At 47.4% G+C, this 12,278-nt stretch overlaps 1 protein-coding gene across 12 annotated transcripts in view; it reads right to left on the bottom strand.

Annotated features, from left to right (window-relative positions):
* Positions 1-6,750: 6,750 nt before the first annotated feature.
* HAUS4 (HAUS augmin like complex subunit 4) overlaps positions 6,751-12,278 on the bottom strand; it is a 10,308-nt gene continuing 4,780 nt past the window's right edge. For 5 of the 12 annotated variants that reach the window (XM_089309927.1, XM_089309924.1, XM_089309925.1 and 2 more), the window contains 8 exons: positions 12,077-12,219; positions 11,861-11,992; positions 11,439-11,573; positions 8,666-8,762; positions 8,043-8,188; positions 7,775-7,905; positions 7,347-7,415; positions 6,751-7,256 (listed from right to left, as the gene is read on the bottom strand). In XM_089309927.1, the coding sequence (XP_089166053.1) occupies positions 7,031-7,256; positions 7,347-7,415; positions 7,775-7,905; positions 8,043-8,188; positions 8,666-8,762; positions 11,439-11,573; positions 11,861-11,992; positions 12,077-12,219 (1,079 nt within the window). In that variant the 3' untranslated portion in view covers positions 6,751-7,030. The remainder of the gene's footprint in view (positions 7,257-7,346; positions 7,416-7,774; positions 7,906-8,042; positions 8,189-8,665; positions 8,763-11,438; positions 11,574-11,860; positions 11,993-12,076; positions 12,220-12,278) is intronic. The other 7 variants (XM_089309928.1, XM_002718068.6, XM_008269350.5 and 4 more) reach the window with 3 other exon arrangements.

Here is a 12,278-nt window from a genome sequence, read left to right as displayed (position 1 = left end):
GCGCTGATCCGAAGGCAGGAACCAGGTGCTTCTCCTGGTCTCCCATGGGGTGCAGAGCCCAAGCACTTGGGCCATCCTCCACTGCCTGAGGGGCAACCAGGAAAGAATCCGGCGCCCCGACCGGGACTAGAACCCGGTGTGCCGGTGCCACTAGGTGGAGGATTAGCCTGGTGAGCCGCCGCGCCAGCTGAGTTGTATTTTTTTTTTTTTTTTTTTTTTTTTGACAGGCAGAGTGGACAGTGAGAGAGAGAGACAGAGAGAAAGGTCTTCCTTTGCCGTTGGTTCACCCTCCAATGGCTGCTGCAGCCGGCAGCCCAGCGCGCTGATCCGATGGCAGGAGCCAGGAGCCAGGTGCTTTTCCTGGTCTCTCATGGGGTGCAGGGCCCAAGCACCTGGGCCATCCTCCACTGCACTCCCTGGCCACAGCAGAGGGCTGGCCTGGAAGAGGGGCAACCGGGACAGAATCCGGCGCCCCGACCGGGACTAGAACCCGGTGTGCCGGCGCCGCTAGGCGGAGGATTAGCCTACTGAGCCGCGGCGCCGGCCGAGTTGTATTTTCTTAAGACCAGACCTTAGCCCCCTTAGCTGGGCCTCAACTATAAACCACCTTTTAGGGTAAATTATTTCTAGGATTGCTAATCTAGTTTATTTATATTTTCACTGTCTCAAGGTATAAGGAAATCTGTTAGATCATTCAACAAAACCTAGCCCAAGTTCTTCAAGACAGGGAATTAGATTCCTCACCTGGTGAGGGGCAGACCCTGGGATTTCTCTCTCCTTGGGAGATGACCACGGTGGCCTCTAGGGGGCGCTGGGTTTCCTTGTTTGTGGTTAGCTGGCTGAAATACAGGATGGCTCACAGGACACACCCATATTCACCTTTTCCTAAGAATACTGAGGGTACTACTTGCCCAAGAGCCCCAGAGTGTCCTTACCCAGAGCAATCCTATTTCAAATTCTCACGGTGATTTCTTTTCCTCCCACTATCAGGCAGAATCAAGTCAACTTAGCAGGTGTGGTGAGAGGCCAGCGAAGAGGGGTATGATGGAAAGAATGAATGAGGCGGTCCATGTAAATCTTTTCTGAAATTGTGAGGGACAGAGGGCAGCTGAGGCCCATGACACTAACTCTCAGCTGTCCCTGTTAGCCTCTCACCTGCTGTCCAAGTCCCCTGCCAGCCTGTACAAGGTGAAGGGCAGCTCTGGCAACACTCACCTCCAGTCAGTGCGAAGAACAGAAGGACTGAGACACAACGCCCTCCTGCTCCCTTCGGGAGCCACTGGGCACCAGTTCTCTCCCTCTCCCTCCATCGTGAAACTCGTGTTTTGTTTTGAATGATTTGCCCAAATTTTTATTTATTTATTTTTCATTTTATTTGAAAGGCAAGAGAGACAAGAGAGATCCTCCATCCACTGGTTCACTCCCCAAATGCTCATAAGAGCCAGACCAAAGCCAAGAGCACAGAATTCAATGCAGGTGTCCCACACGGGTGGCAGGGACGCAAGTACTTGAGCCATTACCTGCTGCCTCCCAGGGTGCACTTTAGCAGGAAGCTAGAATTGGAAGTGGAGTCAGGACTCAAACCTGGGATTGTGATGCAGGATGCAAGTGTCCCAAGTGGTTTCTTTTCCACTGAGTCTAATACCCCCCTTCCTGGAACTGTTTTGAAAGACTTTTTCTGCCAAACTGCAAACCTAAGCACAGTAATTAATTTGTTTTCCATGAAATAACTAATATACTGGATTAATATACTGATTTACCCTAATATCAGCAATAAGCAAAGGCACTTGAGCAAGATATATGTGCAATGATACTCAATGAAGCGTTTTTGTAATGGAGCAAATTGGAAATCTAAATAGCTAACATGAAGAGAATGGTTAAATTATGATACAGTCAGACTGAATATTAGCTAATATTTACGTACATGTTTGCATATTTATAGAAAAAGATCTGGCACCATACGCTCCAAATTATTCTAGTAACTCTGGGGAGGGAAATGGGGTAATGGGTTGGGGGGGTTGAGTGTCAGGAGGTATGTGGTTTAATCTCTTACTTTTTACTGTATATACTTCTGTTTCAATTTTTTTTACAAACACCTTTCTGTTTTTAAGCCAATACAGACTTTTTGAAAGTAGTTTGGGGGCTGGCAGTGTGGCATAGCAGTTAAGCTGCCACTTAAAATGCCAGCATCCCTTATCAGAGCAGTGGTTCAAGTCCTGGCATCCAATCCAGCTCCCTGAAAATATGCCTGGGAAAGTAGTAGAGGATGGGCCAAATTCATGGGCCTCTGCCACCCATGTAGGAGACCTGAATTGAGTTCTGGGCCCCTGGCCTTACCCAGCCCCTGTTGTTGTGACCATTTGGATAGTGAGCCAGCAGATGGAGCATCTCTGTCACTTTGCCTCTAAACTGTAGTTCTTCAGAGTCTTGATTGAGCCATGGGATGTTTTGCTCAAATTTTAATCTCTTTGATGAAAGTTCTTGTTGTCCAAGCACATAATTTACTCATTCTATACTCTGTGCCTTCACACAGTGCTCCTTCCTCTATCTTTCTTGCTTATTCCAGAATTCCGTCCTAAACTTACCTCTACCAAGCCTAAACCAAATCTGCCTTCCTTACTTAGCCATGACTTTGTAATCCTGACTCACTTCTCTTGGTTGGCAACTACATTTATTTACACTTCCTGTTACTTTATCTTTTTTTTCTTTTTTAAAATCATTTTTTTTTTTGATAGGCAGAGTTAGAGAGAGACAGAGAGAAAGGTCTTCCTTCCGTTGGTTCGCCCCCCAAATGGCCACTACGGCTGGCGTGCTGCACAGATCCGAAGCCAGGAGCCAGGTGCTTCCTCCTGGTCTCCCATGTGGGTATAGGGCCCAAGCACCTGGGCCATCCTCCACTGTCTTCCTGGGCCACAGCAGAGCTGGACTAGAAGAGGAGCAACTGGGCCAGAATCCAGTGCCCCAACCGGGACTAGAACCCAGGGTGCCGGCGCCGCACGCAGAGGATTAGCCTAGTGAGCTGTGGTGCCAGCCACCTCTATTATTTCAATACAAAAACCTAATATGGTTCAGGATGAGTATCTAATTAAATGAGGAAGCCAAATGCTACAATAAATAAATAAATTTCAGGAAGAATTATTTTGAGATTTTTTTTAAATGTCCCTTTTACAGATACTACAAAGAGAAACATACCTTTTTATACACCAGAGAGATACCACTAGGTAGAATCTGGCAGTTACTACTATAACCAAGCAGTCAAACACAGCATAATTAATAGACATTCTGACCTGATGTGGCTGCAGTGTGATGTAATGTGAAGTATGTAATGTCATCTATTATTCTTTGCTAAAATGCTCAAGCTGAATCTCATCAAGCATACAGACTTACTGCTACTTGCAGGAAATACAGGCTAACCGCACTGTCCATCAATGTCCTGCAAGGATGTAAATGTCCCATGTCTGCATTGTTCCATACAGTAATCCCAAGCTACTGAAAACTTGTTTTAATTAAAGTTGAAATTAAATAAAAACATGTGGCTTGCGGCTACTGTACTGGACAGAACAGCAGAGGAACAAGTTAAAAACCACAAGGAGATGGCAGGAGTTTGGCAGTGGTTAAGATGTCACTTGGGGATACCTGTAGCCCATAAAAGAACGCTTGGGTTTGAGTCCCAACTCTGCTTCTAATTCAGCATTCCTGCTAATCTGCACCCTGGCAGGGGGAGGGAGGGCGTTAACAGCTGATAGCCCAAGTAGATGGGCTCCTGCTACCCACATAAGCTACCTAGATTCAATTCCAGGCTCCTGGCTTCCACCTGGCTTAGCCTGGGCATTTGGAGAGTGAACTAGTGGATGGAAGATTTCTCTTTGTCTCTCTTTCTCTCTCTGCCAACGAAAAAAACAAAAATAAATAAATAAAACCTAATAAATGAATAAACACCACAAGGAAATAATTAGACAACGGAACATTCTACAAGGCAATTGATCTTGATTTTTCAGAAAGTCAATTTCTTTTTTTAAAAAAGTGAGGTAAGGGCTGCTGCAGTGGTATAGCGGGTAAAGCCGCCGCCAGCAGTGCCAACATCCCATATGGGCGACGGTTCAAGTCATGGCTGCTTCTCTTCCGATCCAGCTCCGGGAAAGCAGTAGAAGACGGCCCAAGTCCTTGGGCCCTTGCACCCACATGGGAGACCCGGAAGAAGCTCCTGGCTCCTGCCTTTGGATTGGCACAGCTCTAGCCATTGCAGCCAACTGGGGAGTGAACCAGCAGATGGAAGATTCTCTCTCTCTGCCTTTCCTTCTCTCTGTGTAAGGAACTTTTTCAAATAAATAAATAAATCTTTTTTTAAAAGTGAGGTAAATATCTCATTTTAAAAGAAATCTAGGGGCTGGCACTGTGCAGTAGGAGGTAAAGCTGCAGTTACAGTGCTGGCATCCCATATGGGCACTGGTTCAAGTCCCAGTTACTCCACTTCTGATCCAGCTCTCTGCTATGGCCTGGGAAAGCAGTGGAAGATGCCCCAATTCCTTGGGCCCTTGCACCTACATGGGAGATCCAGAAGAAGCTCCTGGCTCCTGGCTTCGGATCAACGCACCTCCAGATATTGCGGGCAATTGGGGAGTGAGCTAGCAGATGGAAGACCTCTCTCTCTCTCTTTCTGCCTCTGCCTCTCTGTAACACTGCTTCTCAAATAAAAATAAATAAATCTTTTTTAAAAAAGAAATCCAACATCTAAATTTGTCATGAAACTACTAAGCACTAAATCAGGAAAAAAAAAATAGGGAAATTTGAATGTGAACGGGACAGATTTTATAGAATTATTGTTTTAGGTATAATTATTTTTTTTGTGTGTGTGTGTGTGTCTGTGTGTGTTTTGACAGGCAGAGTTAGACAGTGAAAGAGAGAGACAGAGAGAAAGGTCTTCCTTCCGTTGGTTCACTCCCCTAATGGCCGCTACGGCCGGCACGCTGCGCCGATCCGAAGCCAGGAGCCGGGTACTTCCTCCCGGTCTCCCATGCGGGTGCAGGGACCCAAGCACTTGGGCCATCCTCTGCTGCCCTGCCGGGCCACAGCAGAGAGCTGGACTGGAAGAGGAGCAACAGGGACTAGTACCCGGTGCCCCAACCGGGACTAGAACCCAGGGTGCCGGCGCCGCAGGCGGAGGATTAGCCAAGTGAGGCATGGCACCGGCCGGTATAATTATCTTGTTAGTTATGTAGAGACATGCCCTTATTTTTAGGAGTTGCCTCCTAAAATATTTAAGGAATGAAGTGTCATGATAAACTATTTACAATAAAATGATTCAGAAAAAAGTTTATGTATCCGTGTCTAAATCTGTATAGACAGAAGGGGAGAGAGGAGAGGAAGGAAATAAGACAATGAGGGAAAAAGAAAGGCAAAATGTTAGCAATCATTAAATCTGGTGTAAGAGTGTACTGGTTCGCATCCTATTTTTCTTTAATTTTATAGGTTTGAAAACTTTTCCCCAAAAAATCAGGAGGGGAAAGACTATTGAACTGAGCATTATTGACTATTGCTGAGTTTTTCAATCAATCACTTTGCTATCTGTCCAGTTTGTATCAGTTCAATATTTGCTTATGGAAAAATGACAGTAAGCACCACTTACAGAAAAAGTTAATGTTGAATCCAAGACCTTAATTTTTTTTTCAAGTCAATGCAAGTGAGACCATTGTTTAACCTTTTCAGAAGAGTAACCTGAGTCTCCCTGGAAAGTGATCTGAGTTGCCAAGTAAGCTTTTCCAAGTAAGCGTGGGGACCCTCTGCTTCCGTTCTCAGGCCCTGATTCAACAACAGACAGGGCCCTGCTAGGAAGACTGTGGAACTTGGTTCCTCGGGGTGGTCTCCTCCCACCTCCAGCTAACTAACTTTCTTTCTTTCTTTCTTTCTTTCTTTCTTTCTTTCTTTCTTTCTTTCTTTCTTTCTTTCTTTCTTTCTTTCTTTCTTTCCTTTCTTTCTTTCTTTCTTTCTCTCTCTCTCTCTCTCTCTCTCTCTCTCTTTCTCTCTTTCTCTCTTTCTTTTTTGAAGTGGGAACCAGGAGCACAAGTGGGTCACGACCTTTCCTGTACAGAGCTGCATGCCTGTATAACTGCCCCACTGATCCCCACTTGCCTGAGCACCCAGCACCCTATCGTTCTTCAAGAACAAGCCAGGTTTAATCCACTTCTCTCCCAGCATGAAGCCTCTCAGATTTGATGCCACAGGCTGACACTGCTACCTCCCACCCTGTGCATATGCATGACAGACATTTCTCTATTTGTTTTGAATTTTATTTATTTATTATTTGAAAAATAGAGCATCAGAGAGAAAGAGAGAGAGAGACAGAGAGAGAGAGAGAGAGAGAGAGAGAGAGAGAGAGAGAGAGAGAGAGAGAAACAAAGAGATCTTCCATCCACTGGCTCACTCTCCAAACATCACACACATGGCCAGGTCAGGCTGAAGCAAGGAGCTCTGAACTCCACTGAGGTCTCCCACATAATGGCATGGAACCGAGAACTTGAGCCATCACCTGCTGCCCCCCAGGGTGTGTGTTAGAAGAAAACTGATCAGAAACAGACCTGGGACTCCAACCCAGGCATTCTGCCATGGGTTTGTCTGAAGCAGCAGCTTAACCACTGTGCCACAATGTCTGCCCCTCTGTCTCTGTTTAGATTTGTCTTCTCAGTCCTCCCTCCTAACTCACATAGCCTTGGATCTTCTTTTCCCATCTTTGCCCAAGGAAAATGACTAAAATCCTGAGACATAGTAATATCATTTTACTTAGAAAATAATCAAATACAGTACAGGGCTGACACTGACAAACAGCTATGCATAAAATGAATCAATCTGCTTGCTAAATTTTTCAGAAAGGGCTCAGTCATCATAAGCGAGGAAGAGAAACCAGGAGGGTGCCTAAGTTTTTAGGGGGTGCCCCCCCACTCCCTTGTAGTGAGGCAGTCCCTGGGGGAGGTGCTCCTTTCAGCAGGAAGGAGCCGTGGCTATGCAGGAGCCGTGCTTGCTGGCCCTGGCACACTCAGCGGTAGGCCTTGTTGAACTCCTGGAGGGCCCAGCGCTTGTTCTCGGTGGCCTGCTTGAGTTGGGTGTACTCTTTAACCAGCCTGTCAAACTCCTCCCCAAGCACCTCATAGGTGTTCAAAACCTGCTGCGACCTCTCCATGTCCTGCTCCTGTAGGCGGATGGCTCCCTCCAGGCGGTCCCTGCGAGCCCAGGCAGAGAGGGTTCCATATGAAGGTTTTGCTCTTCAGATGGGAATACATTAAAATGAACAGGCCTGGAGCATGCAGGCAGCAGCTATGAACAGCTGTACCGGGAGTTTTGGGGGCTCTCACCTAATGAGACGATGAACTTCCACTTTCTCAGCAGTGTACGTGTCAGACAGAATCTTTAGTTCCTCCATCCTGGTAGCGGGCAGAAAGAAATGTCATGCAGGAGATCACTGGTGGTAGCAGTTAGGAAGGGACACCGTGCCTGCCCAGGGTCAGAGCTGGGTTAGGCACCAATGGAGTAAACAAGGTCACTCTGATCCCTGGGCCACTGAACTCCCAGGACAGCACCTATGTCAGAAGCCTGTAAAAGGCCAACCTTAAGAATGCTGACAGCCTTTGGGTCATCTAAAGGCTAACACGGCTGTGTGACATGGACTGGATACCCACAAGATGCTAGGCATGGAAAGGGAAGAGGGAGGATGGCCCAAGGGTGAGGGGCAGGAGCGGGTGGTGTGTGAGGGAGAATCAGGGCCACACGGGTCCCCGCTCACCTCAACTTGAGGATCATGGCACTGCACTTGATTTCCAGGTACTGAGCGTTGATACGGTCCAGCTCAGACTGAGTCTTCAGCCGGTGCTCCTGAAGGAGCCTTTGCAGTAAGGCCAGGCAGCGGAGAAGCACCTGAGCCCCGAGGAGGGAGAGGCCATAAACAAAGAGGAAGAGGGCAGACAGGAGGGTGGACGAGCACCCCTGGCTTCCTCAGAGGTGCACCTGGGCCAGGGTGAAGGCGAGGGGGGCTGCCCACCGCCCCAGCACACCTGGGAGTAGGTGGCGCTCTTCCTCTCCAGCAGCACCATCTGCTCCTGCTGCTGGCGCTTGGCGTCCTGGCACTGCTGCTTCTCGCCCACCAGGACCTCTGCCAGTTTCCACACCTTTGCTGCCTTCAGGGTTTCACTGTCGGCATCTGGGCAAGGAGGCAGAGGACAAGACTGGAAACCCTGCTCGCTACTGCTCTTCCAAGGCCAGTTCTCGGTGCCCCTAGCCCACATCAAGCCTGCAAATTCTGTTTCATTCCAGGTTTGCTTCTGATGCCACTAAAACCCATCCAGCTCTCATAGTTAAGTTCTCTCACTCTTACTTTTGATTCCAGTTTTGTGCCTTAATTCTTAAGCCGTAGAAATAAAGAGGAACACCTATGATCCTCCCTTTGCCACTCTGGTCCTCCTGAGAACTCAGCCCTCTCAGCACAGGCAGACACTCCAGCTCGCTAACAGAGTCCTCACCAAAGTCTTTTATTGCACTAGCAAGGAAACAAACAGCCAAGAACCTGGTGCATGTATGCTTCTGTCCCAAATCTCAAATCCAATACATCAGTCGCAAAAGAGCAGACCAGGAACCCTGAAGTCCAGCTGTGAGCAGAGCACAGGGAGTCAACACTCACCTGAATTGGGATCATGGTAGCAAAGCAGAGTGAAACATTTCTTTTTGAGCTGCTCTTCCACTTCTAGCTGGAGCCGGGCTCTCATCCACACAAAATCCTACAGCCACAGGACCACGATAGAGATACAAATAGACTGTTAGAACAAGGAAAATAGGGGCTGGCACTGTGGCACAGCAGATTAAAGCCTTGGCCTGCAGCGCCGGCATCCTAGCACTGGTTCAACTGGCTTTGGATCAGCTCAGCTCCAGCTGTTGAGGCCATTTGGGGAGTGAACCAGTGGATGGAAGACCTCTCTCTCTCTGTTTCTCCTCCTATCTCTGTAACTCTTTCACATAAATAAAATAAATCTTTAAAAAAAAAAAAAAAAAAAAAAAGAACTAGGAAGACCCAGCCAGTGAATACATGATAATGACATTTGTAATAACAAAGAAAATGCATCAAGAGACACCAGGGAGATTCACTGTTAACCTACTTAATTAGCAAAGAATAACTTGGCTAACTAGGGGCAGGCATCTGGCCTACCAGTTAAGATGCCTGTGTCTAAGCCAGCACCGCGGCTCACTAGGCTAATCCTCCACCTTGCGGCGCCAGCACACCGGGTTCTAGCCCCGGTCGGGGCACCGGATTCTGTCCCGGTTGCCCCTCTTCCAGGCCAGCTCTATGCTGTGGCCCGGGAGTGCAGTGGAGGATGGCCCAAGTGCTTGGGCCCTGCACCCCATGGGAGACCAGGATAAGTACCTGGCTCCTGCCATTGGATCAGCGCGGTGCGCCCACTGCAGCGCACCGGCCGTGGCAGCTATTGGAGGGTGAACCAACGGCAAAGTAAGACCTTTCTCTCTGTCTCTCTCTCTCACTGTCCACTCTGCCTGTCAAAAAAAAAAAAAAAAAAAAAAAAAAGATGCCCGTGTCCAATATCAAAGTGCCTATATACAAGCCACCTTCAGCTCCACCTCCAGCTTTCCAGTAATAGAGATCCAGGGATGCAGAAGTGATGGCTCGAGTAGTTGCATTCCTGTCACCCATATGGGAGACCTGGATTGAGTTCCCAGCTCCCAGGATTGACCCAGCCTGGCCCTGGCCATTACAGACACTTGGAGAGTGAACCAGTAGATGGAAGCTCCATCTGTCCATCTAATAAATATAACTTTTTTAAGATTTATTTATTTATTTGAAAGTCAGAGTTACAGAGAAAGGAGAGGCAGAGAGAGAGAGAGAGAGATGTCCTCCATCTGCTGGTTCACTCCCCAGTTGGCCGTAATAGCTGGAGCTGCACTGATCCAAAGCCAGGAGCCAGGAACTTCTTCCAGGTCTCCCATGCAGGTACAAAGGCCCAAGGAATTGGGCCATCTTTTAAAACTGCTTTCCTAGGCCTTAGCTGAGAGCTGGATCAGAAGTGGAGCAGCCATGACTTGAATCAGAGCCCATATGGGAGGCCAGCACTGCAGGCAGCAGCTTTATCCACTACACCACAGCACCAGCCCCATCTAATAAATATAATTTTTTAAAAATGATCGGGGCTGGCACCGTGGCGTAGCAGGTGGAACAGCCGCCTGCAGTGCCATGCATACCATATGGCTGCCAATTTGTATCCCGGCTGCTCCACTTCTTATCCAGCTCTCTGCTATGGCCTGGGAAAGCGGTGGAGGATGGCCCAAGTCCTTGGGCCTCTGCACCTGCCTCGGAGACCTGGAAGAAGCTCCTGGCTCCTGGCTTCAGATCGGCACAGCTCCAGCCATTGCGGCCATTTGGGGAGTGAACCAGTGAGTAGAAGACCCCTCTCTCTCTCTCTCTCTCTCTGCCTCTCTGTAACTCTGTCTTTCAAATACATAAATAAATAAATCTTTAAAGAAAATGATCAAGATCTCATGCAGGTGAAAAAGGTGGCACGCTGGGAGCTGGGGAAGCAGTCTGGAAATGTACAGACACATTCCACGTGTGTATGCTTTGACCCAGTGGTCTCCCTTTTAGCGCCAATGCCAGGGAAATGATCATACAAAGCAAGACATCTAAGAACTAGCATGTTCATCTCAGTGTGGTTTCCAATAGCAAAAATATGGTCACAACCTTAATATCTATCACTAAAGACCAGCAAATTATGCTACTTCAAAACAATGGAATCCAGCAGTGATTTAAACTGATGACTCAGTGAGAACACTGAGCGCTGTGTGTGCAGACAGTATGCTAAGACTGCTATCAGAAGTATCATCTTACTTACATTTATTTGTTAAAAATATTTATTTATTTGAAAGGCAGTGACAGAAAGAGGGAGAGACAGAGAGAGAACTTCCATCTTCTGGTTCACTCTCCACATGTGTGCAGCAGCCAGGGCTGGGCCAGGCCAAAGCCAGGAGCCAGGAGCCCAAGCACTCAGAGTATCGTCTGCTGCCTCCCAGGCCCACCAGCAAGAAATTGAACCAAAAAACCAGGCACTCCAATGTGGGATGCAGGAGCTCAAACTGCTATGCCACAACCCCCACCACTACATTTATGTATCGACTTGAAAAAAAAAAGTCCAAAATATATTACGTGGAAACAGACTATATTCTAAACAACCATGGAGGGTACCATCTATCTCAAGCCATTTATAATAATACTGTTATTAGAAACTGTATTTCAGCTTTCACTTTCTCCTGTGTAATTTTTTTTAGTTTGATCACAATGAACACATATCATATTTTAGAAAACCACATAAAGCTTAGCAAAAATATCTGAAGGATGTGGGAGAAAACAAGCCATTTCACTTCTTTGGTCCCGACATTGGCCCACTCCCGACCTCTGAGGGCGGCATGAGTTCCAAAAGGTCTGCTTTCTCCAGCCCTAGCAGTGGAGGTTTCTCTCTCTCCTGGCTGGGACCTAGGAGTCGGGTCAGTTCAGTCACAAGCAGTCGCTGTTCAAGGGTCTCATGAAACTGAGAGAGAATAAAAAACAGAGAGGTGACTGTAAAACTTGTCCCATTCTACCTCTTGCAATCTTACAAACCATTTTCAAAGTCCTCAAACACGTCATCCCCTTTAGATGTCTGCAAGTGACTTTTCCTGTCAATCTTTCTATTTCAAAACCTTTCAACACACCCACTCTTCCCCTCCAACTACAGTCCATTTCTCGTTTGATGTCCTATAATTTTTTCCCTTAAATCACATAATCAGACAAAGCTCTAGCCAGTAATTGACCTTTGTCTAATCTCTTCTGCCTCACCTTTTTGTCCTCAGAAGTTAAATTTGTGTCTTGCGTCTTTACATAGTAGTCCACAAGCAGCTCCTGAATGATTCTCTGCAGAATTTCTGACCTCAACCATGTTGTCCTATGCACTCGAACTTCCTTCCATGCCTGGAAAACCAAAAGATCCCATGGGGGAAGCTCTCCCAGGAGGATTTCCCCTTCCTCTTCACGTCTTTCTTGCAGGACCCTTACCTGAGCCTGCTCCTCTGCCAGGGTGAGGCATAAGCCACTCTCGTCCATGCGCTCAGAGAGACTCAGCAGCAGCCTGCTGAAGTGTGGGTTCTGTAACAGATCCTCTTCACTCAGGTTACAAGGAGGAAACTGTTTGCTGCAGACTTCGTGGCACGGCCCCCACAGGGACAAAAAGCAAAAAAGGTTTTGATTCTTACTTTAT

This window comes from Oryctolagus cuniculus, chromosome 12, assembly GCF_051225735.1.
Source record: "Oryctolagus cuniculus isolate XC-2025 breed Fujian yellow rabbit chromosome 12, ASM5122573v1, whole genome shotgun sequence".
Taxonomy (NCBI): domain Eukaryota; kingdom Metazoa; phylum Chordata; class Mammalia; order Lagomorpha; family Leporidae; genus Oryctolagus; species Oryctolagus cuniculus.
Note: the sequence above shows the minus strand (reverse complement) of the source record. Positions and strands in the feature narration are given on the sequence as shown.